This window comes from Elaeis guineensis, chromosome 2 (genome assembly GCF_000442705.2).
Source record: "Elaeis guineensis isolate ETL-2024a chromosome 2, EG11, whole genome shotgun sequence".
In the NCBI taxonomy this organism is placed as follows: Eukaryota; Viridiplantae; Streptophyta; class Magnoliopsida; order Arecales; family Arecaceae; genus Elaeis; species Elaeis guineensis.
Window position 1 is genome coordinate 111228788 of NC_025994.2, and position 24428 is coordinate 111253215.

General features: G+C 36.2%; 2 protein-coding genes across 21 annotated transcripts; one reads left to right on the forward strand and one right to left on the reverse strand.

The window, feature by feature from the left end:
- The first annotated feature begins 1546 nt into the window (after window positions 1-1546).
- Window positions 1547-7157, forward strand: LOC105043229 (ras-related protein RABA1f). The gene is made up of 2 exons (XM_010920702.4): window positions 1547-2082; window positions 6437-7157. Exons 1-2 carry the CDS (start codon window positions 1562-1564, stop codon window positions 6867-6869), a joined length of 954 nt encoding a protein of 317 aa, XP_010919004.2. The 5' UTR covers window positions 1547-1561; the 3' UTR covers window positions 6870-7157.
- Window positions 7158-8265: 1108 nt separating this feature from the next.
- On the reverse strand, window positions 8266-18840 carry LOC105043239 (probable E3 ubiquitin-protein ligase ZFP1). Of its 20 annotated transcripts, none has more exons than XM_073252698.1 (12): window positions 18562-18840; window positions 18368-18441; window positions 17635-17692; window positions 16594-16776; window positions 16218-16351; window positions 15935-16118; window positions 13906-13990; window positions 11653-12589; window positions 10798-11156; window positions 9601-9699; window positions 9181-9345; window positions 8266-8666 (listed from the first exon to the last, which is right to left on the reverse strand). In XM_073252698.1, exons 7-12 carry the CDS (start codon window positions 13909-13911, stop codon window positions 8520-8522), a joined length of 1713 nt encoding a protein of 570 aa, XP_073108799.1. In that variant the 5' UTR covers window positions 13912-13990; window positions 15935-16118; window positions 16218-16351; window positions 16594-16776; window positions 17635-17692; window positions 18368-18441; window positions 18562-18840; the 3' UTR covers window positions 8266-8519. The 20 variants fall into 20 exon arrangements, with proteins under 20 accessions (XP_073108799.1, XP_073108800.1, XP_073108798.1 ...); XM_073252699.1 differs by having other exon boundaries at window positions 15931-16118; XM_073252697.1 differs by adding an exon at window positions 17050-17196 and having other exon boundaries at window positions 13906-16118; window positions 16594-16714.
- Between the last annotated feature and the right edge of the window lie 5588 nt (window positions 18841-24428).

The window sequence follows — 24428 nt, forward strand, 5'->3', positions numbered from 1 at the left end:
CATAATAAAAACCACGCATTCTGACTTCGGTAGTGTGTTCGTAATGGGAAAACAAGAAGCTTCAACAAGAGGGTCCCTTTTGACTCGTTAAAGGGTAGTCGGAAACTCGGGATTTGGTCCAAAGGGTGGTTGGAAACTCCGGAAGAAGAGACAGTTTTGAAAGAGAACTCTCTTTGTATTTTTCTTTCCAAAGGTGCCAACTAGACTATCTTATCACGAAATCAATATTGTACTGCTTAATATAACCACGCGGTTAGAACCATATCTAGCAGTTACCTAACATGAAAGTTTTGTAATAAGAAGGCTTAGATATCTTTGGAATTGTGAGAAAGAAGGACCAAATGACAGCACACACAGCTAGCAAGACATGGGAAGGCCACTCCATCGGCACTCCCAAAAAAATTTTCATTATCCTCTTTATTTAAACCATTGAAGAAATGAAAATTATTATTTGTTTGAAAAATACTTGAACATAAAAATCTCACAAAGTCGGTAACCTGAGGAGAACAACAGGAGAGGGTGATCTTGACGCAATGATAAGATTACTTTATTGTAATCTAGAGTTTATAGATTCAAAACCTCGAGCGGCTTCTCGAGGAAAAGAATAAAAAAAATATTGCATAAACCAATTTTTTTTATTAGATAAGTATGTTTTTTGAGAAAATTAATAGATAATTTTTTTTTGTATCGTCACTTTTTTATTTAAGGTCAAGATAAATTTAGCCAGTCAAAACTATCATGTTTCCACGTACATCCACTTTAAGGTTATGGTCTATCTTCCGATATTCAAATCAAAAATCTGAAATAGATAGGAAGAAATAAGCACAAGGAAAGAGATTTCACATCTTGAGAGTCTCCTATAAATCTCTATTTATAAGTAGAGTCTGAAGAACCATGAAGAGGAATAAGAATCAAATGGTTAGTCTTATCTTATTAAACGAGATACATTTATGATCTCTTGCTTTATTTGGAAAGATATGTTTATTATTTTCTTCCTGATTCACTGGTGATAGATTATCATACAAATTTTGAAATTTTTTAACTGATATAAATCAAATATATTATTTTTCTGAAATATCATCTTCAGTCAATCATCATCAAGATTGAACCTCGTCCATGGTTTTATCCGAGGAAAGAATTTCCTACCCGTATCAATCTCTTTGCCATCAAAGGCCTAAAGTAGATCCAAAGATTAATCTAATTCAGATATACATATCTAGACCTGTATAAATATACGTCGACCACATCAAATATTAAATGGGATCCATCGCCCTTGTATTTTGACCCAATCGTCGCCTCGGTAGGTCAACTCTTACCTAACCTCAAGTAACCTTTCTAACAACGCGCAGACTTACTGGTGGACCGTGAAGAAAACTATTACCTTATTCTAATTTTATGTCGTATAGGGGGCAATACGGAAAAAAGTAACCGTTAACATGTACGGATGCATCCGACGATCCCGATCCTGTGTAAATTAGAGCAAATACCCCGCGAGCGGAGAACCATTAGGGTACATAGTTCCGTCGGATCATCGTAAATAAGAGCGAAGAACCATTAGGGTATGGAGTTCCGTCGGATTATCGTAACCAAATCCGTTTCGAAACTCCTTGCGCCCATCGAGAGCGAACCGAGATACGTCGTCCGTTTTTCGGCTCCTCTGTTTCCCTCAAAAAGCTTCAAATCTTCTCTCCCTCTCCCTTGCTCTCGACGCCAAGAATCCTCGCGACAACGACGACCCGTTCCTTCTTCTTCTGAGACAAGCGAAGGGCGGCGGAGGGAGCTCCGATCTGGTCGCTGGAGGAGGGCAGGAAGGCGGCGGCGGCGCCGGCGGCGAGGCGGAAGAGGTGGTTTTGGAGGAGGAGGAATGGCGTATAGGGCGGACGACGACTATGATTACCTCTTCAAGGTAGTGCTGATCGGAGACTCGGGGGTGGGGAAATCGAACCTGCTATCGAGGTTTACGAGGAATGAATTCAGCCTCGAGTCGAAGTCCACCATTGGCGTCGAGTTCGCCACCCGGAGCATCCACGTCGACGACAAGGTCGTCAAGGCCCAGATTTGGGACACCGCCGGCCAAGAAAGGTCCGAATTTTTCTTCCCTCGGTCTCCTCTTTGCTTGCTTCTGCTCAATCTAGATCGGATCTCGTCGGTTCGGGTGTTAGCTTCCATTTTGTTTCTTTTTTTTTTTTTTAGTTTGATTGGTTTTGGATGCCATGGCTTCAGATCGGGCACGAACTGTGAGTTAGTTTACAAGATCCATCAATTTCTTGATGATTTGATGGAATCTTAGGGCGCTTTTTATGATTTATTATTTGAAATTTTCTGTTTTTCTTGGTATTGCTGGTGTTCTGTGCGTGGTTTGCTCTTTTGGAATTCTCCCAGATCTGTTAGCTTTTACAAATAAGGGAATAAGGAATTGGTTTCGGAATTCTTTTGGTTCAATTCTTTTCCTCTGAGGGCTGGAAAAAATTGCAATCAGATTTGATGTCTGAAACGTTGTATTGCTTTGAAAATTAGGATGGTATAACCTGATAGGAGCCTCTTCTTTGATGTTCTTATGTTGTATAACTAATATGTGGTGCACTTGATAGTGGCATGATTGTGTCAAACTTGATCAATTAAGAGCCAAAAAGTGGTACGGAAGGGTGGAGAAGGGAAAGGGGATTCATCGCTTCGGAATGATGAGCGTCAATCATCTCTGAAGAATTTCTTTTTGTTCTCATTGAACTCAATGACTTTCTTTGCCCTTAGCCTTATGAGGAACAACTACCAAAGTAAGCAATCTCCGATCTCAACCAAATCTACATGCATAGTTCTATAGAACCTAAATATTTCTCCATTTATTCCAAAAATACTAGTAAATGCTTGCTTGAAACATGAAAATAGCCTCTCTACATGCAGAGGTAAGGTTGCATATGCCAAACCTTCCTAGACCCCACATTAGCGTAAGCCTCATGCATCAGGATGCCCTTTTTTTACATAGCTTGCTTGAAGCATCACCCTTCCATGAATTGGCCTTGTTTGGCAGGCTGGATACTCAATCTAGTAACCAAGAGCCTGCATTGTGTTAAAGGTGATGCATGGTGATCATTTAGAAGGATTTTTTAGTTGTACTAGGGCACAATCCTGATCTTTATTGGCAACCAAGTCAGAAAATAGTAATCAATGGTTTTGGATCCTAGCTATTTCTAATTGCTGACTTGCTGTCTTTAATTATATGTGCTTTAGGAATGCTATCATTTTTGTGAATGTTGTAGAAATCCTTAATGAGGAAAATAAATAGTAAATAACATGAAATTTTGTAAATTTGAAGGCTTGATTTTCAATTGGGCTCCTTGTGCAACCTGAACCCCAAAAAGATGGAGTTTCTTCTCATTTGATTTTTCATTTGCTTATTCCCCCTTCAGCAATCTTATTCTGTTCTTTGAAAAACAAAGCAATTTTCCCTCAAATAAGAATCAAAAAAATGGCTTAAATACAAAAATCAAATTAAATCCTGATTGGCTAATTGTTTGCTTGTAATCCCTCTTGTTATATTACATCAACTTGCATGCAACTTTCAAAGTAAATGCATTTAAACTGGCTGGCTATGACTCAGTGTCAATTTTATTTAATACTGTGGAGAACTTCGATTATGTTTATGTTGAAAGATTGGTCTCATTTTGACACTGGGAGTGGAAGAATATTCCTTTTTCTTGATTGTCATACTTCCAAATCTCTTATGTTGCATTGCATGAAGTACTTCGATTTGATTATTCCTCACTTGTTTTCTTTTCCATCTTCAGCTAGGTAAAAAAATCATATTAGATGTGTATGTCTTTCGTTGAAATGAATAAAGAAAGAAATGGTATGTGCCCTCAGCATTTAATTGTTGAGATAAGGTAACTTTTACCAAAAAATAATTAAACATAAAGATCTCAATGTACCTGTGAAAAAATAAGAAAAAAGTATGGTGGACCATTTTATTCATGTTAAATCATCATATTTTATAATGTCAAGTTAAATTCATGTTTTTGAAAACCTTGAATCTTATTAAATGCTCCTTCTTTCTATAATAATCAATCCACTATTGCAGTAGCACTCCTACAAATTTCTTCTCTTGTCCTCCATCAACTCTGACCATGCAACTTTGATGTCTAAACTCTGATGAATGATCGTACATTAGACATTCTTAAAGAAGGTGTGAAGCATATAACATCTGTGACTTGAAAATTTAAGTTGACATAATCAGATGATTAACAGGTTCTTTTAAGTTCCGTAACTAGAATATAGCATGAAGAAAGATGGATAGAGGATCTATGCGATACTCCTTAAAATGTTTTATTTGATGTGGTTATGTTATACTTGGTGATGCCATAGAATTCTCAGTTTGATTTGATGCATAGTGATGAGTTGTTATCAATTACAAGGGTTTGGCACGACAATAAAATACAGAAACTAGTCATGTTGTGTGTTAGACACCGGGCACATGTTTTGACCAATCTGTTTTGTCAATGTTCACATTTGAGTTGATTTGTATTCTTGAAATAGTGCAGTATGGAGGTTTTATGCATAAAATCTAAATTTATCTTTTATTGTCTTATATGTATGAGTGTATAGTTCTGTTATCTTCATTAGCTTATAGTTCTGTTATCTTCCAAATCCTTGTATTGGCTAGATATTTAAGCATTTCAGAAAAATTGATTCGTTACATTTTTCTAAAAAATGGACTTTTAGGTCTAGATCCTTAAAATGTTTTATTTGATGTTGTTGTGTTATACTTGGTGATGCTATAGAATTCTTAGTTTTATGCATAGTGATGAAGTATTATCAATTTACAAACAACTATTTTTGAATGCAGAGTGGGGGTGTAATTTCAATGCAATCTAGGCTTAAGGGTCTGACATGTCAATATTGGAAAAAGACAAACTTGTCATGTTGTGTTAGACATGAGGCACCTGTTTTAACCAATCTGTTTTGTCAACTTCCACGTTTGAGTTGATATGTATTCTTAAAATAGTGCGGTATTTAGGTTTTACATGGATAAAACCTAAATTTATCTTTTACTATTTTATATGTGTTGGCTTATATTTCTATTATTTTCACTAGATTATAGTTTTGTTATTTTCCAAATCCCAACATTGTATTGGCTAGATCCTTAAACATTTTTAAAAAATTAATTCGTCGTGTTTTTCTAAAAAGTGAATTAGGGCCAGCTTAAAGAAAGTAGTCACTTGGAAACAAGGTTTTAATTCTCAATGGGACGAGGGGTGTCCTAACCATCCCATCCCGTTCCTGTAAGAAAATAGGACCAAGACAAAGTTGGGACTCTAAAACTCATCCATGCAGGAAGAGAAGAAAAAAGAGGAAAGAAAGAAAGGAAAAGAAGATAAAGAAAAAGAACAAATGAAAGGAAAGAAGAAGAAGAAGAAAAAGAAAAGAAAGAAAGGAAGGGAGAAGTAAAGGAAGAAAGAAAAAGAAAGAAGAAGGAAAAGGAAAAGGACAAAAGAAATAAAAGAAGGGATAAGAAAAAAAAAAGAAAGGAAAAAAAGATAGAAGAAAAAGAAAAGAAGGAAGAAAGGAAGGAAAGAAAAAAGTAAGGGAAGGAAAGAAGAAAAAGAAAGAAAGAAAGAAAAGAATGGGAGAAAGTCAAAGGATATCTACCGGGATACATGATTGGGACTGCTACTGGACATCAGAATGTCTCATTCCATGGAGATACTTGGACACCCGCATCCTATGGAATTTAAAACCTTGGTTAGAAGTAATAATAACAAAGAAGTTGATCTGGGAAAATATTTTGATGTTTTCCATCCAAGAAAATGAGAGTTGGTTGGAAAGCAAAACCTGAAATCCATTTTTTTCATATGGTAGATCTAACATGGAAAGTGCTCTTTGTGCTTCTTTGTAAGGCCCACCAATCAAGAGGAGAATTACTCGAGCATGTATGCAGTTTTCATACTTATCTATTATAGATGAGTTGAATTTTTCTTTAAATAATTTGAAGCTATGGAGAAATGAATGTACATGAACATCATCGTTTGAGAAAAATTTTTGGGATGGTTAGGAAGAAGAATGGCTTGGGTTGTTTGGTGTTTCAGAATGAAGGGCATGCTTGCATAACATGTCAACTTGAGGTAAGCCTCATTTAGCACAAGCAGATGATCTCCAGATGATTAGCTGAAATTAAATGTTACTTTGGATTGTGTCAAATATGTCCAACACAAATCAATGCTCATTAAGAGTGATTGGGTCATGAAATTCTTAGTTATATCGCTTTATATAGGCCAATTTACTGTCATTCAGTCTTCTGACAGTTACATTCATTATCTTCATTATCAGCCAATCCTCACATTCTTGTGATTTATTAACTTACCATGCTATTACTAGATAGTGACATTATCCTCCTATATGTGGTTTGTTGACAAATTGTGTTCATTTATTTCTGTTGCAATAGATACCGAGCTATCACAAGTGCATATTATCGAGGAGCTGTTGGTGCTCTCCTTGTCTATGATGTTACTCGACACGTCACGTTTGAGAATGTGGAAAGATGGTTAAAGGAGCTTAGGGATCACACAGATTCCAATATTGTAATCATGCTTGTTGGGAATAAAGCTGATTTGCGCCACCTTAGGGCAGTTTCAACTGAAGATGCAAAGGCTTTCGCTGAGAGGGAGAGCACCTTCTTCATGGAGACATCTGCTCTGGAATCAACGAATGTGGAGAATGCCTTCACTGAAGTGCTCACTCAGATATATCGTGTAGTCAGCAAGAAGGCACTTGATATTGGCGATGATCCAGCAGCATTGCCCAAGGGGCAGACGATTAATGTGGGAACCAAGGATGATGTATCTGCTGTGAAGAAAGTTGGTTGCTGTTCAGCTTAGGTCTGGGAAACAAGGTAGTTGATTTTGTGATCTAGGGAAACTCTGGAGAATTTTGAATGCTGCCAGACCTGTTGATACAAGGATGTTGTTGGGATGACACTTAAAAGACACTTCTCCTTGCACAGTTTTGCTGGTCATGACATGGTTTGAGGGGTTTTAGACTTTTTTGCCTGAGATGGCTGAAGCTTAGGATTTCATATTTGCAGTTTGTTAGTTTGTTGCATTCAGACTATTGCTTCTCATTTGATGTACTGCTATTACTTTTGGTCCACACAAGCTTCTGTTGCATTCAGTTATTGGATTCCAGATACCCTGTAATCACTAAAATTTTTATCTATAGCTAAATTATTGGTTGGTCACTTGGCTTTTTATACCCCATTAAATAATTGACACATTTCAGATGAATTGAGTTTACATTTACTGCTTGCTAGATGGAAATTTGCTTTGGTATCTTTGAATTGTAAAGTTGTATGAAACTTGAAGCTTGATCATCCTCTATTAAATTTTCCAAATAAGGCTGATTATTTCATATGAAATCGTAGGTTTGCTTTTGTATCTTTTATCTTTCTGCTGCTTTATTGCGCAATTGTTTAAACCCTGGTCGAGTTAGGGGACCATAGATTTGTAGATTTACGAGTACTGGTCAGTTTATTGATAAGAATCAGCTGCAAATGATTAATAAGATTATTGTGAAGGTTACCTGAACAAGTATTAATTGATCAAACCATTCTAGCTGGAAGATGTTTAGGAAGGAAGGAGAAGCTTGAGGTTCAACAGGGTAGCTTTTTCTAAATTCTGCAAAATCTTGAAATCTTTCTGCAGTTCGTCCTGCCCAGTCCTGGTTTAGCCCTTTGCTTGCTATAAAATACTTTTGCTTGATAATTTAGGCCAGGAAAAATGGAGGTAATGTTTAAGAACCCATACTTTTGAGGTCTGATGTTTTCCAGTATTTATTTTTAGCACAGCAAGAAATGGAGTTCAGGTTCAAGAAGTCATATTTGAGGTCTGATGTTTTCTGATATTTTATTTACCCTAATTTGTTAAATTGCCCTTAGTTGGTGAAGTGCTATAAAATGTGATGGTTAATTTACCAACTTTAACGTGTGGACATGCCACTGATTTAAATGCCGACCAGCCACGATTATATATGGATATATCTAAGGTAAATTACCAAAATGAAGCTATGTAAGTTGGCCAAACCTGAAGATCATAATCTTCTCCGGTACCAGTCTAATCTCGCTAACTCAGACCCATTCACTTGGATACAGATAGTAACCTCCACCACCCCCTCCCCTCATCAACATCCACTTACATAAACATGCAAGCCTGATAAAGAATTTATCAAATTGAAACAGGCTAAGGACCTCCATTCAAACAGAGAAATGGGCAGTTTAAATTTGGGGAACAAAGCTCTTTTATTTATGATGACAGCAATTTACTCTGAGCCTACCCTCAAGATCCTTTTGAACCAGTCACTAAAGAAACATTGCAATTTCATTTTGCTTTTATAGAGTTAAGGAGCAAAGTTCACCCTCTCAACTAAAAGGGCCATTAAATGGTGTGAGGAGCAGAATTATCCACCACGCCTATTTACAAAATTAAAATAAATGAGTTTCTTAAGCATATCGATTAATTTGACTGCTCCAAACCTCATTTATCTTTTCTTTCCATGGTCAAAGCTGATGCTTTGCAAATTGGGCACAAGTTCTTCACCAACAACCATTGCTTTATGCAGTCAGCATGGTAGTTGTGACCACAATCCAGTATTCCTATCCTCTCTTTTTCATCATATTCCACCTGCAAACCCAGAAAACTATCAATTATCAATGATGAAGAAGAAGATAAATTCACTGTGATAGAATGTGCTGAGTTGTACAACTCTGTCTGAGGTCCTACAAATGATTAATTTCAGGACTGCAGAAGAGCACAGTATCACAGAACTGTTTTGAACTCAGCTTACTAGGATTCTTACACTTGGTGCAGTAGCATATTTTCAACCCCTGAAGCTGGTTTATTAGCACTCAGAAACTTCTACAATTCAGTATACCAAGGATTTGGGGGTACTGTTCCAAATTCCAATTATCTCTAACAATGTTTACATTAGAGAAAGATGCATTTCAGCCATTTATTTTTTTAAGCCTCTGCCCTGCCAGCTGGACTTGCTAAGTTTCTTGGCAAGTCTTTCCATTGCTATGGATTCCTTGGCCATGGATGGATCAAGTTCAGTCAAAATGTTCTCCCAATTTAACGGATAGGGCTTGCTGGTTATGTTCACCACAGGTAACTATATTAGTGTTTCAAGAAAAAGGACCTGGCATATGATGCAAGCTTCATTCTCTGGAGCAAATATGTGAGACTGGTTTGGCAGTGAGGACGTTTGTGGACCATGAATGATCGTCTTTAGATTCTTTAAGATGAACTCTTCAGTTAAGCCGGTGTTGACATCTCCAATCTGCTCTTCCAAGGCTAGAAGTTCCTGCAGTGGTTCCAGAGACAGTTACATATTACAAAAACTACCAGTGACAAATACAAGTTTGCAATGATTCTGGAATGCCACTCGTTACAGTTTCCGTGTTCCAAATGCAAGTTTTGGTACCTCTTCACATTATTAACCATCTAAATGTAAATGTATTGAAGAATTTAAACAGCGCAACTCTCTAAAAGTGTACGTGATTTCAGATTAAGTTCATTGCAGGTGCAAAAGGCCCCACAAACTACAAAATTCATTTACCTCATAAGACATGCCATCAATGTCTAGTCGCATATCATGATTCTCATCAACAATGTTTCGTGCTCCAAATACCCCTGAGAGTTCCACAAAACCTGGATCCTGCATGGACAAGCAGAAAATTAAGTTTTCACCATGCCTTAAGGGTAGAAAATAAAAGGTGGAGCTTAATTATGTTGCATGAAGTATAGCAATAATTCTGAAGATTAGCCATCCAGTTATGAGCCTGGTTACAAGGTTTACAGCATGTTGGCTAAGTCAATATGGACCATAGCTTGCAGAAATCTGGGTTTGCCAGATATTAGGAACTCATGAGGGCCACCTATGCAATAATCAAACATGTTTTTGGGAACATTGTTGCTTTCACTCATTTCATTGTGGGTGTGTTTTCTTTAACATAGAACTCCCTCATATCAGCTATTCCCCTGATTTGCTCTGCTAGTACCATTAATTCTTAAAGGACTGATGTTTCAGAATTGGACATACATATATACATTTAAAAGTCCGTGTCACATGCCCAAAAAAAAAAAAAAGTACCGAAAAAAGTTCTCTGTTAAAGGATCCTTTATTTAGCAGTGGGAAGTATCCACCTCTGCATGCCCTGGTTATGCAGCTTTTGTGTCCTTTCTGACAGATGCCACAAATGAAATATTATGTGGCTGTTCAGAAATGGCCTCTACATCTTAATATTGTCTTCCTGAGATCTCAATTGCCAGAACTTGACAGGGCAAAACAATTGTGCATCACTTCTTTACATCCTATCCCAACAGGAACCAGATAAAATATAGCTAACATTCAGAATTTAAGCAAAATAGGAGTAATTTCATAAAGTTTCATCCTTTATATCACTAGACATGCCAAACAATTGAAAGAAAGGACAGGAGATATGCACCCAAAAGGAAGGACAGGACATCATTAAACCATGAAAAACTTGGGAAACAAAGTGCAAAACGAAATAAAATAAAATAAAATGACCAGAATGGATGTTTCCAATAAATTATATAGTTTGATGGCAATTTCTTGGCATCCTTCGAGCAATAACAGTTGGATCTCTTCCATATTTCCAAATTTTGTTATTGTAATACTGAAGAAAGCATTTAAAAGTATTTGAGCTAATAGCTGGATGAATGCATATACATTTTATGCCATGTCACCCTAATGCCGAATAATAGGAAACAGAAAATGAAAGGGAAGAATCACCTCTGATGTTAGGATCCTTACATTTTCATGGCTAACTTCTGGAGTTGCCTGGACTAGCTGCCGAGAAGGCCTATAGACCTGTTCAGCATTTGAAGGGAAGAATAGGAATCTGGAACCTGAAAGGAGATAGTTACTAGAAGAATTTGGATCACTGGGGTGCATGTTGCTAAGCAGATGCTGGTAAGGAGGAGCCAGTATTCTAGCATGATGGCTATGACTCTGTATTTGCATGTTTTGTATAGGCTGTGGATGTTGCTGAAAATAAGGCAACGATGCAAGGCACAAACTGGATGAGATTTGCTGGTATCCTTGGTCACTCATATTTGCCATCTCAACAGCCCCTAAACTGACAGATCTACCTATCAAAAGCAGGAAAGTCTTGGTTAAAATAGTCTTATATGTGAGAAAAACTCAGTTTAAACTTTAAACTATACACATATATATATGTGCCTGTAGAAAAATCTTTTTCTTTAGGCTAGTTGTATATCATTTGGCTCATCAGTTAAGTGAAACACAAGAATTATTCAATACCAGCTAGGCTATCAGTTCAATGAGTAACACAGAAAGCCCACACCAAGTCACCCATCCCATTCACTCACTCACTCACTCACACACGCAAACAATCTCTTACAGAAAATCCATGGGATAAAAATGGATGCCGAATACAGGCCACCCATAGCAAAAATACTGAATACACTTTAGTAAGTGTCCAAACATAACACATATTAGGCAGGCAAAACAGCAACTCTTGCCTCCATTATATATACAAAGGTGATGCCTTCATGAAGGACAGTAGTTGACCAATACTCGTTGATCATGATACAGTTTCCTGAAAATAAAGTGCTCAGCGCTTACCATGCAAATTGGGCATTGTGTATGTATAGTTCCAATTGGAACTTCCCCCATTAGGAATGTTATTTGCAGCCTGTGCCACCCATGCATTACTGGCAGGATGATAGGACTGGCCCATATAATTCCCTGGAAGTAAATAGTTAAAATGATGTTCAAATGCAAATTCAGGCTGAATACTGAACGAACTAGATCTGTTCCTCACACTTCTAACAGACCCTTCCATGCTTGGTAAAGTTCTATTAAATTGATAATCGGATGAATTTGAAGTTGTGGAATCCAACATGTTAACACCAGATCCATATGGCTCCTCCCAATGTGTCTGTCTAGAATTTTGAGAGAGAGATATTGAAGACAAATTTGAGCTTGCAGAAGCATTGGCACGGTAGAAGTTTCCTCGAATTGCTTCCGCATTTTTTCTTTTGTAGAATCCTCTCACACTTTGAGAAAAATGATTACTTCTACCATACTCATCCACATTAATTCCAATAGCCTGGTGATTGATGAAAGGTGGCGGCTGATTGGCAGAACCAATATTCTGACGGACAGAGGAAGATGAAGGTAAAGTACAATGACTATAAATGTTTGTCCAAGCAACAGCACCTACATCAAGATTTGGGACTGGATGACAATTTTGAGTATTACTATACTGGTTCCCATGATAGATGCTTCCATTAGGATGATCTAGAAATTGATGGCAATCAAGATATGCTGCATTTCCTGAAGCAGACAGTGCCAGATGTATATTTTGGCTAGCGTAGTCAAGAATGTGGCCTTGAAGAATGTAGTGATCAGGATGAAGTTGACTATAGCCTGGCTCTGCTTCCAGATGAAGCATCTGATGAGTGCATATTGTGTTTCTGTGTCCCATATGTGCAATATAGCTTTTTGCACATCCACAGCTTAATGATTGATAGTGGTCTTCATTTCTGGACATCAATCTCTGCTTACATAAACAATTTTAAATGAAACAAGAATAAATGAAATTTACTAAAATGCTTAAAAGATAATTATCAAGATGGAATCTGTAACATGGTTGGATGTAAAAGGCATGTTTTTGATGACTTGCATATAATTTAGAGACAACACGATGCATATTTTAAAAAACATACAATATGAACACATTAAGGATTTTCATGAGACAACCATTGGACATGCAGTTATAATGGAAAAACAATACAATGAAGAACCTAAACAATGGAGAAGCAACCTATAGCCCTCAAATGTCACATGCACTGTAACATTAACTTTCACAGTATCAAAAACAAATGTTTCACCTAGTATTTAGTGGCTAGCTGCTGAAATAACCACTCTGGGATTTCTTCACAATGTATACGGCCACACAAATGGTTAGCCATGCAACTTTCGACCTCTCAAATTCTAATATTTTAGTCTCCTTTTCTCCCTTAATTGAATGTTGCATAACCTCTTTCTTTTTCATTCTTAATGAAGGGCTTGTATTTTTACAATACATGACAAGATGAGACTTCCATCCTATGCAATTATCCAGTCAGTCAATCTTTACAAACTTCAAACCTCAACTGCTTTTTCAGGGCCCAGCAATAAAATCTGGATAGATGTCTAATAATCCATGTAATAGAAGAATATGGTACTATTTGAATGCATATTTTTTCTTATTCAGATACAGTTCAATTTCTGATATTAAGACATTCATCTTGTTGGTAAATTAAAAATTAATTTGAGCAAAAATCTTCAAAAAATATTATTTAATCAGGAAGTCTTCAACCAAATATAGAGTTGAATTACTAACCAGTAAATATATAATCCTACCCAGCCAATGAAAACTGATAGTCGATGTTATAAACTTCATTTCATTTTCAATTTTCTAGGATTCATCTCATAATTGGAGATTACTCGCTTTACGATTGGCCCTCAATCAATCTTATATCTCAGAATGGGTAGATTAGATTCTGCGGTTGGCAGTAAACCTTAGATGAAAGACCATATACATGATCAATCAACAAATAACAGTTGTTGTCAATAGCAAGCGCACAAAGTCCAACCCACCAAAAGTTTCAGAACTAAAAAAAATTCCCCCTATTTAAACAAGATCAATCCCGCACGGTGATTCATATAATGTCAAAGAAAAATTTCCAGCTCATTACTCATAATTATCTAAGAACCAAAACTAACTTTAGCATTCCAAAGGCAGTGCCACATAATTATTATCTGCATGAATAGTCATGATAATACAGATGAAATACAATCACTTTAATGCAGTCATCATGATGTACATACCTTCATATACTTGATTACTAGTACAAGGTACGTGCCATTTTACTGAAAGACCAACACCAGCAGTTGTTTCCTGAATACCTGATATCTAAAAACATACTACACATAAAGTCTCACTCTATCAAAATAACAGAAAATTATGAATTAAATATGCTTCAAAAACTGAAAGATAATTGGAAATCCTCCAACCTCTCATAAACAAGAATCATTAAAGTTCTAAATTCCTTTCAAATATTGCATAATACCAAATATTAGAATTTTATTCCCTTAATCAAGCACTACTTGTTTTTTGGTAATTGATCCTTTTCTCCTCCATTAATTTATCTTTTTGACTGTCCTTTTTCTTGTTTCATATAGATCATCCAAACCTGCATCACATTTTTCATGTTCTCTCTTTCTTTTTCTCTCCTCAATGTCCTGCCTCTTTTTCAAAGTGCATAATCCTTGTACCTTACCACTAAATTAACAATATGGGAAGAACAAGAGGGATTTCTAGTATTATATCTACAAATATTGGTTACTACCTAGCCAAACCCTTGTGGCACAAGCATGTACAGTGGTATCGCACTTCAATTTTTTTTCCCTTGGTTGCAGAATTGGGAGTTGGTGTGGGTGGAGGGAAACAGATACTTTAAAGCACTTTAAGTAAGGAAGTGTTAAGTAGGTGGGTATTTACTATTTGAGTTTTCTAGGAGTTTCCAATGTAGGTCATTACCCTAGATTAACTTTCTTGCTACTAAGGTTGTCTGTTGTAAACTTTTATGGCACCTTCTGTAAAGCCCATAGAGCCTAGTTAGTTCACAATTTGATATTTCACCTCCACGAGAATTGCATAGGTATCAACTTTCCTACAATTTTGTTAGCCATAAAGTTTGAAAACTGAATTTTCGAACTCTTTCCAAGAAAAGGTAATAAAATATCAAAACAAGATTGAATAATAAAGATTTTGAACAAATTAAAGTTGGCTGCCCCTTAAATATGCAATAAATGTTAATTTTTAATGTTTCAACAGCAATAGAACAATTTTTTTAATGTTTCAACAGCAACAGAACAATAGAGTTAAGCCCCCAAAAAAGATTATATAGATGCTAGTTGAATCTAATAGTTCTCCATATTGATAACCTCTAAATGATTCTACATTTTCGTAATCAGCAAAAATATATGCCGGAACACCTACTGTATAGTAATTGGCAAGCTTAGAAAAATTTAGATAAAAAGATTTTGAGTTTCGATCAAGGTTCACCATCTCAGTATCGGACCTCATATCAGCACCATGCTGATATAGTGTTAGTACACCCAATACAAGGATCAGTTAGACATAGAGAAACTTGGTACACCCCCCATACCGAGTCTCAAATCGGTACCGGTACAGTGGGCTATACCTGGTACAGGGCAGCATGCACCAGCACGGTGAACCATGATTGTGATGCATTGCAAGTGAGAATTGCTGAACAAATCAGTGACTCTGCAACCATGATTAATTGGTCAATGTTCAAAAAGAACTTTGTTTGACCCTTTTCCACACAAAAAAAAAAACTACCATGAATGGTACACCCAGTGAGAACTAATTCCTCTGTAAATGTTTTATGGATCTCAGCTAATACAAACTGCCATTGCTGAATGCAGAATTTTGTATGGCACAAAATCAATGGGTCATTCCTCAAAACTAAATGTTATGGATAGGATTCTCCTTTCTTTAGCAAAACATGTTAGCATTTTACTGCATCTTTTGCTAAATTAACATGGAAAGAAGTGAAGTTAATGAAAGAGTAAAAAGAAAGTCTGAAAACATTACTTAGTCAAAAGGATAATGTCAAAAGACAAGTAGATAAATATAGGTGATATCAGAAAATATAAAATGTAAATGGTTACAGTCCTAACCTGGTAGGCATGAAAAACTAAATTGCCAACAGTCAGAGCTGATGTTGGAGGCTTGTGATGGTTAGATAAGTAAAAGAGTCTATAATGTGACAAAAGCATATAGAAAACATGCATGCAGATTAGCATAAAGATGAAATAAATTCGTACTGACAGTAAGGACCGGTTCTGATTGGTTGTCTGGATCTGATATGAGGCATCACCATAGCAGTTAGAGAGGAATGGACATAATTCAATACATAGAGAAATAGAATCCTGGCTGTTGAGAGGCAAGCGGGAGAATCTAAGAAATGTGTTTAGAAAGACATGGTTTGGTTGTCTGATTTTCAGATTGATCTCTACAAAAATCAAAATAAGGCATAAGATCAAGAGAAGGAACAAGCTACCACCTTGGAGATTACACAGATCCAATTGAAGAATGAAAATCACCATCATGCCTTCTAACAGTAGCTGTGATCTGTTTGCTAATCTTTCAAGTTGCTGACTTGACCAAAGTAGGCTCTGGATGACTTAACTCTCAAAGATAGCACCAAGTTTTTAACACTGGAAAGTGTAGATCAGCTTGAATGCCCTAGGAGAAAATTTGAACAACAAATAAAAGGTTATTTAATTTCAAGATGTATTCAGCACATTTTATTTGTTTGGTAGTTAGCATACTTTATCAAAGAACGGGAAAAAACGTGCAAAATACTATTGCCTCCACATCATCTCTGTGATATCACAGATTAGAATGTTTCACCACTAAAAGCATCCATAATTTTTTTTAAAAAAAAAATCTGAATTATATAAAACTACCAACTTAATGTTTCTTACTTGAGCATCTGAACCTCTAGTCTCCATTCCAGTCAAATCTTGTGGACAACATATCCTGCTTCTAGTCAGGTATCGTGAGTGTGATAACATGCACTCACATGTTTTGAACTTTGATGGGCAACTGTAGAGGTACAATCAGAGGTGAAATAGGTAAACCAAGATGGTGCTTCATCTTTTCTTTCCCTTTTAAAAGAAAAAATTGTAAAATTGTTACAAAATGATAGACATATATCTTGATAGTACCAAATGTACAGCACATTGATGCTTAAAAATAAATGGCAGGGTAATGTCAAAGTCAAGCATATAAGATAGTTGAATAGATGACATACACTTTACAAGATAGATGTAGAGAGAGAGAGAGAGAGAGAGATCAAGTAGTAATCAGCATGAAAAGTTCATTGTGGATGGAAAACTAGCTGCATGGATGTGACGATTTCCTCTATGCGATGGACTCACCTTAAATGCTAGATCAAAATGCATCATAGCTTACAGGAACTCTAAACAACAATGTTGCATATTGTTGCAGCTTAATTTGTAAACATGTCCTGCATTGCAGATAGTACATTACTCCAAATCCTAGGAGGTGGTTTCTTACTGAACTTCCTGTATAATGCACCAAAAGGAGGCAAGAGCTCTCAGCGTTCACCTACTGATATACCATAAAGCATCGAACTTAGAAAACATCTTCCTTCTTTTTTTGCCAATATGTAGTGATTATAAGTAATCTTTGTTAATAGAACTAACTGACTTCAATTATCTTCAGGTTCCTACAAGTTACACAACAAGAATCTGAATTACTAACTACACAAGTCTGAAGGGTTAACAATGACACCACAAAGATTATATCCATCCTTGCTCATTTTCAGCTAGGCATGGTTGCATCATATTTGAATATTGATTTCCAAGGTGAGATTCTTAAGAAGATAAATTCATGGATTAAGGACTGGATGATATGCATGTGCAATTGGAGACGTAAAACTAAGCAGCAGTCAGTAAATATTCTGGGAAAGTTTGACAATTAAGTATGAGCAGGAAACTCACATGGTCCGGTACTCGATAGATGTTTGTTGTTGTGAAATCAATTTCAAATTGGTAACCACTGCATTAAACCAGATAGCTGAAAATCAGATCAAAATTGTCAAACATAGTAGAAAACAGCAGAAAAGGTCGTTCTATATAATCAGCCTCACGAAACCTTTATAAGCAAACAAGATGAAATTGGTAACTCATGTTTCAACTCTCTGGTACACACGAATAATTACCAAACAAATTATAAAAGCGTATCTAAAAAAAAACAGAGAGAGAAAATTTTATTGAGGCTTTCCCATTTTCTTGTGATGATTAGAAATAAAAATTGGAGAGTAGAACCAAGATGGACCATAATATGTTACCCTAGATATCCTATACTCCAAATCTTACAACCGTTACAGACTGTTGAGTTGCTCAAATGAAATTGAAATCATGAAACGTAGCGAGTTTTTCTGAATCTCATGCCTTCTTAGTCTTCCCTCATAAAATCTTTTTTTTCCAACTCTTGAGTCACCAAAAAAAAAAAAGCATGCTCCTTTCATTCCATCAGTTTCCTCTCCTAACCCCGCTTCTTCTAAGCCATCTCCAACGTTCCACCAACTAATTCCACCAGACTCATTACAAGAAACAATTTTGAGCCAATTGTCACAATTATTACAGTAATTGTCAAGAAATCATAAATTTGTACACAATTTTGGGGGTGAAACTGACATATGAACAGAAATTCAAGAAAGAGGCAGCGTACCTCCGATCATCCGACAATAGCAGAGCCCCAGGCGCAACCCAGGCTCGCCTACTTGATCTCAAAACCAGCGGTTTCTTTAAAATAAAAAAAGACAAAAAAAATCGTTTTTTTATTAAGCCCACAAAATGCATATGGAAAGATTCCACAGAAAGTAAAGAAATTCGAGAAAATAATGAACAAGAACAGATCATCACCTGGAAAACCAAAAGGCGGGACAATCTCCCATAAACCGCTGCTGAAAAATTAGAGGAACAAAAGAAGAAAGGAATCTGGAGGCGGGATCGACACTTCTTATAGAGCCCACGATCCCGTGGAAATTAGTGTAGAGATGGAGGCAAAGAGGAACAGGATAATAGAGAGAGCAGTGCCTGAGAGACAAATTAGAGAAGTAATAACCGATTAAAAGAAAATGGAGAGAGAACTTGGAAGGAGCTTTCTTTAAAGAGACTTTTTTTTTTTTTTCAAGAAACTGCTAAAACATAATTGCATTTGGATAACTTTATAATTGGCCGAAGTGGCCGTAGTGCCACGTCGGACGGGTTGGCACGTGAGTCACAGAAGGAGCGACCAAGTCCACACGCAAGAGGACTTCATGGTGGGGCCAGAAATAGAGATGGGACACAGGTGGTCGTGATGGATCCAAGAACTGCGGTTGGGAAGGAGGCGGAGTGGGGACCAGCAATGGGGATCAACGGACGTTGGCGGGTGCGAGGATCGCGCCCCACGTTTTGGGTGGAGGCGGAGGCAGCATAATAAATAATACTGATAAAATTTATTTATATTAAGGACAGCTTCTTGATAAATTAAAAAAATTATAAAAATATCTCTTCAAATTTATTTTTTTTACTCTCTCTTATTTTTTTTTTCTCATCTATTTCTCTTTCATGACGATTTTCTCCACCTCAGCTCCATCTCTATCCAGTCCTCCATTTTCTTTCCTTCCTCATCTTTCTCTTTATTCTATTTTTCCTCCAAATCACCCATAAACCATCTCCTCTAAATCACACATAAACCATCCTTTTTTTACCGACAACCCATCCTTCATTTTCCTCTCTATCATGCCCTTCCTCTTCTCCTCATCATTTTTCTCCTCCTCCTCTAACATAGATGGTCTGTTCTCTTTTCTCTTTTTTCCTCATCCACTTCTTCTCCTCGTCCTCTTCCTTCTCTAAATCTACCCATGGCCCTATCTTTTATGACGATCCCCTCTATATTTGTTCCTTCCTATTGACAATCTATCTTTTCTCCTTTTCTTCTTCTCCATTCATTTCTCCTTCTTCATGATGGCTCCCTCCATCTCTATTTATTTCTCCACTTTCTCCTTCTTTCTCTTTATTCTTTTCTCCTTCTCATCCTCTTCCTCCTTCAAACTTATCCATAAGTGAGGGATATTTTTATCTATTGAGAAAAAAATTAATATTATTTGTTGACAAGTGAACGACTAGATCATATTGAAATATATCGATAACTAGAAGTGTTAGTTTGATATTTTTTAAAGTACAAGAGGTGCGAGTAAAATGAGTTAGAGTTGAAAAAATATTTTTTTAATTTTTTTCTAAAAACAAATCTTCACATATCATATCTAATATAAAATATTTTTGTTACAAAAAAATTATCTGATATAAATTTTTACTGTTTTTTTTTTTTTGACAAAAATATCCTAAGCAAAAATTTGTAACAAAAATTTCAACAAAAAGAAAAAGTAACCAGTGGCCTAAATATTCCAGTAGACATTATTTGAGTTTTATCTTCCTAGATTGGATGCTAAGATCCATTTAGATTCTTTCGCCATAACTTGTTAAAATATACAAATTAAGGAATACAAAGTATATGTCTTCTTTTAGACAATGGAGAAGACACCAAAGTATGGGAGAATGAGCGATAAGACCTTGTAGCCTCACGCGCAAACATGCAGCCAGTTGAGTTACAATGAACCAAATGATAGAAAATAAGAGTTATACTCTCGTTAACAACCATGTACGCTTAATAAAGTTAAGTTGTTCTAGCACACCAAAATAGTATATCAGAATTCGCTTCTCCGAACCATTCGTGGAAGCATTTTCCCTAATGACAACTATTGCTAGGTAGCAATAATTTGCATAACTGTTGTATCTTCCAGAAGAATGGACTTGAATTAGATGAAGATGCTCAAACAAGAGGGGAAAAAAAAAGAGAAGGAAACAAGATACCCTAAAAAAGATATGGGGAAGAGGAGAGGCACGCCCCAGTTCTCTATATTACTGAATTTGAGAAGTCTGTTATTATAGAATAAAAGTGACAACCCGAAAAAAATAAGCAGCAAAGCATTTCTCTCGCTTGAGAGAATAGTTTTGAGGAGCGGCTGATTCTAAGTTGGTTGGCTCTGATCTGGAGCAAGCGTTCTTATCTTGACATGGAGAGGGATAATCAATCATCTGTTTGCATTATTAGTTTATAACTTGATGTTTGTCTGATTGATTAGGTTTATTAATTAAATGAAATAGTTTTAATAAGATTAACATATAAAATATAATTTTTTTAGAGGTCTACATCTTGTTGGTGTAAATGTATACTATATATACGAAGCATGCCCTTCAATTGCACCGTGTCCGCATCCGGGCACATTCAATTGCAACTTGTGGTTATACGAGAGAGAGGAAATCAATAAATTCTAAGAATCCGTAATCTCACCTCATCATTAAACAAAAGGATTCCACATCCATTTATAATTTCATATTATATGTTTAATTGGTTCTAGAAAAAGAAGATGGGTGTCCAAATGAACGCAAATCCCCCTCACGTCTATGCCTTCTTGGTGGGTGGCAGGGATAATGGCACGCATTTGGTGGTTTGCGACGCAAGAAAGGAACCGCTGAAGTGAAGCGTGGGGCCCTTAAGAACAGGCGTAATTTGGAGAGGGGAAGGTACCTGTGACCCGTGGTTTGTTGGGTAGGACGGGAAGTGATGGAGAGGTGGTGCAGCAGTAAATGGGGATAGCGTCTGTTGTTTAATGATGATGTTGCCCCCCATGTCTTTTGTTATTAAGTGTAGCATCTTTTCTCTCATGATGCTCTCATTACAAGGTGGGAGCATGGCACAGTAAAAAGGTGTGACCTGTAAGCAATTCCACGATGTTATATTAGAAATAAAAGATCGGTGTGGTCTCCTGGTACTGTAGCTTTTCATCGTTTTGCGCATCCATTCTTCTTCTTTTTCTTCGGGACAGCGAGAGCAGCCGATCGGTTTACATATGGAATCACCGCGATGTGGTCCGCAAATAAATAAAGCATGAGTAATGCTAGGCAAGAAACAAGTACTTCAGCCAAATCTTCTATTTCAAAGAAAAGCTATTATACTTTATCTTATCATAAGATCATCAATCATTATTAATTTTTGTCTCCCTTCAAGTTTTAATGGTAAGAATACTTTCAATCTTGAGTCACTTCAGAAAAACTTGCAATCAATTTTTTTCTACGTTACTTCTTATTATTTCCGAACCAAATAAAGTGTAAGATATGTTACAGTATAGCAAAATATTCAGCGTTTTCAGAGCAACGACCAGCAATGGATTCTTTCATTCTTGTTCTGAATACACTCCCACTGGCATAACCCATATATCTTAGCTAGGATGATCAAACCTCCAAATAAGCTTTTGAAAGCCTTCCCATCCTATTTATTATGGTGTCAAAACTAATTAGGAAAACCTGCGGTTCCAAAACCATGCATAGGCAAAAAGAGTGCATTCAATCTGCAGCATGGACAGAAAATATAGAACCCAAAGGGAGAATTGAGGTATTTTAGTTGGACCTAACAACCACTTGTTTACATTAAAACACACGATCCAACTAAAGCAGTTGTTGCTGTCTCTACGCCAATAGACACTATCGCACTCCTTGCCCGCCAAAGCCATTATGAGAATTGCAAGCCTGAGTAGTTGCCTACTCGAGGAAAGAAAGTAGGTGTTATTATTGGTTATACTGCGTGCCAGAAAGACATTATTTTACCAAACGTACAGAATGCAATTTTTGAGTCATGATAAACTTATGCAATTTATGGTCACCTGACTTATGCTAATGTTTGCCTTTTATTTCTTTACGGTAATAGCATTGCTCAAAAATTGTTGAATGTTCTAAAATTGATATCTTTCACAAATGTTGCAAGCTATTTGAAAAATCTTAAAATCAAGAATAACAAAGTTGACATATAATCATGGTGCACATTTAAGATCGACAGGAAAGTTTTTTCTTTATTACAGAAATACTCCTCCAACTTTAGTTCAATTTCATCTATACTCCCTCGATTTAAAAAAAATATATCAAATTTGATCTTTCAAATTATTAAAATATTTTAAAATTATCCTACCATTCACTTACCAATAAATAGTATTGATTTTTTATTTTAATGAACGAAAATACCCCATTATAACATTGTTCATGTAAGAGGAATCACTAATTAGGAAGGGATGGAGGCGAAAGGAGCCACGTGGAAGAGGAGGGTGGGGTCATGGAGGTCAACATGGAGGTGAAAGGTAGGATTAAAGCCTCGTAGGTGGGATTAGAATTGGGAGAGGAGAAGAATGGGTGAAAAAGAAGGAGAGGGCAAAAGAGGGGTCGCCAATAAGGAAGAGATAGAGGTGGGTGGAGTTGCCATAAAATGGGATGACTCATGGGCAAATTTGGAGGAGAAAAAATAGGTGAGGAGAAAAGAGAGGAATGAGGGGTCACCAGCAAGAAAAAAGTGAAGGTGGAGGAAATCATCATAAAGAGGGAGGGCTCATCGGAGGGTTTGGAGGAGAAGAAAGAGAAGTAGATAGGAAGAAAGAAAAGGGAAAAAAGAAATTGTCGATAAAAAATGGACGAAGGTGGAGCTAGAGAGCTCATGGAAGAGCTTAGAGGAGGAGGAGGATAAGGAGGAAAAATAGGTGAGGAGGAAAAAAAAATTGCTGGTGAGAAAGGGATGAAAGTAGAGGAAGCCATCATGGAGATGAAGGATTTATAGGTAAGCTTGGAGAAGTAGATAAAAAGAAAAAGAAAGAGTGGGAATGAGAGGTCGTCGATGAGGAGGAAGGATAGAAGGGAAAAGAAATGGTTACTGTGCTTGGAGGAAGAGAAGTAGGTGAGGAGGAAGGATTGGAGTGGGAAGAAGTTGCCGGCGAAGAGAAAGGAGAGGAGGAAAAAGGAGAAAGGAGGAATACAGGTGATAGAGGTGGAGAAGGAGAGATATCGGAGGGGAAAGAAAAGAAAGAAGATAGGGATAAAAATATTTTAACTATTTTATGACATAAAAGTATCATATGATGATCATATGACATCATTCCATTAATGGAGATACATGGTAGGACCATTTTGGAATGTCTCGAAAATTTAATGGATTAATTTGATACTTTAAAATATCGAAGGAGTATAAAAAAATTGAACTAAAGTTGAGAAGATAATTATAATATAATAATAAAAGACTAAGGACACATAATGATTTATCAAAGAGCTCAAATTTGTGCTAAGGCAAAGAGTAACGATGCTGATAACTTAGAAAAGAACTGATGGTATTTTTAACTGATGTTAATAATCAATTCTCACTGAGTTTTATGCAAGCAGAACCCACGCCATCATCCACAAGAGGGCCACAATTTATTTAGCCACAGCAATCAAGTAAAAGTTTTTTTTTTTATTGATGAAAAAAAATGGTATTATGAGAGAATGCAATAACTATTTTTTTTAAAATTTTTTACATGTATACCCTTCTAAACGTTCAAATTTGCATGAATACCTTTTCAAAATTGACATTTATATATATATCTTCATAAAATACTTATTTTGCATGTATACCTTTTTTTTGTATATATACCAATATCATCTAATACCATTAAAAAATTAATAGTTTAAAATTTAAATCATTAAAATATTTTTACAAATAGTTATGCAAAAAAAAAATTATAAGAATATAAATATAAATAGCAATTTTATGAAAGTATCTATATAAATTTGAATGTTTAGAAAGAAATATATTCAAAAAATTTTAATTTAATTTTTATCTATTTTATTTAGATGAATTCAACCCTCTTACTCTAACATATTACGTAATA

Bases quoted from the DNA above. Each gene is read 5' to 3' on its own strand.
- LOC105043239 (XM_010920769.4), bottom strand. The intron at 11,157-11,652 runs GTAAGCGCTGAG...TGCTTTTGATAG, and splicing joins CACAATGCCCAATTTGCATG to GTAGATCTGTCAGTTTAGGG. The intron at 8,667-9,180 runs GTCCTTTTTCTT...CTGGGTTTGCAG, and splicing joins AAGCTTGCATCATATGCCAG to GTGGAATATGATGAAAAAGA.
- LOC105043229 (XM_010920702.4), top strand. From the start codon at position 1,562: ATGGAGTTCCGTCGGATTATCGTAACCAAATCCGTTTCGAAACTCCTT. The intron at 2,083-6,436 runs GTCCGAATTTTT...CTGTTGCAATAG, and splicing joins GACACCGCCGGCCAAGAAAG to ATACCGAGCTATCACAAGTG.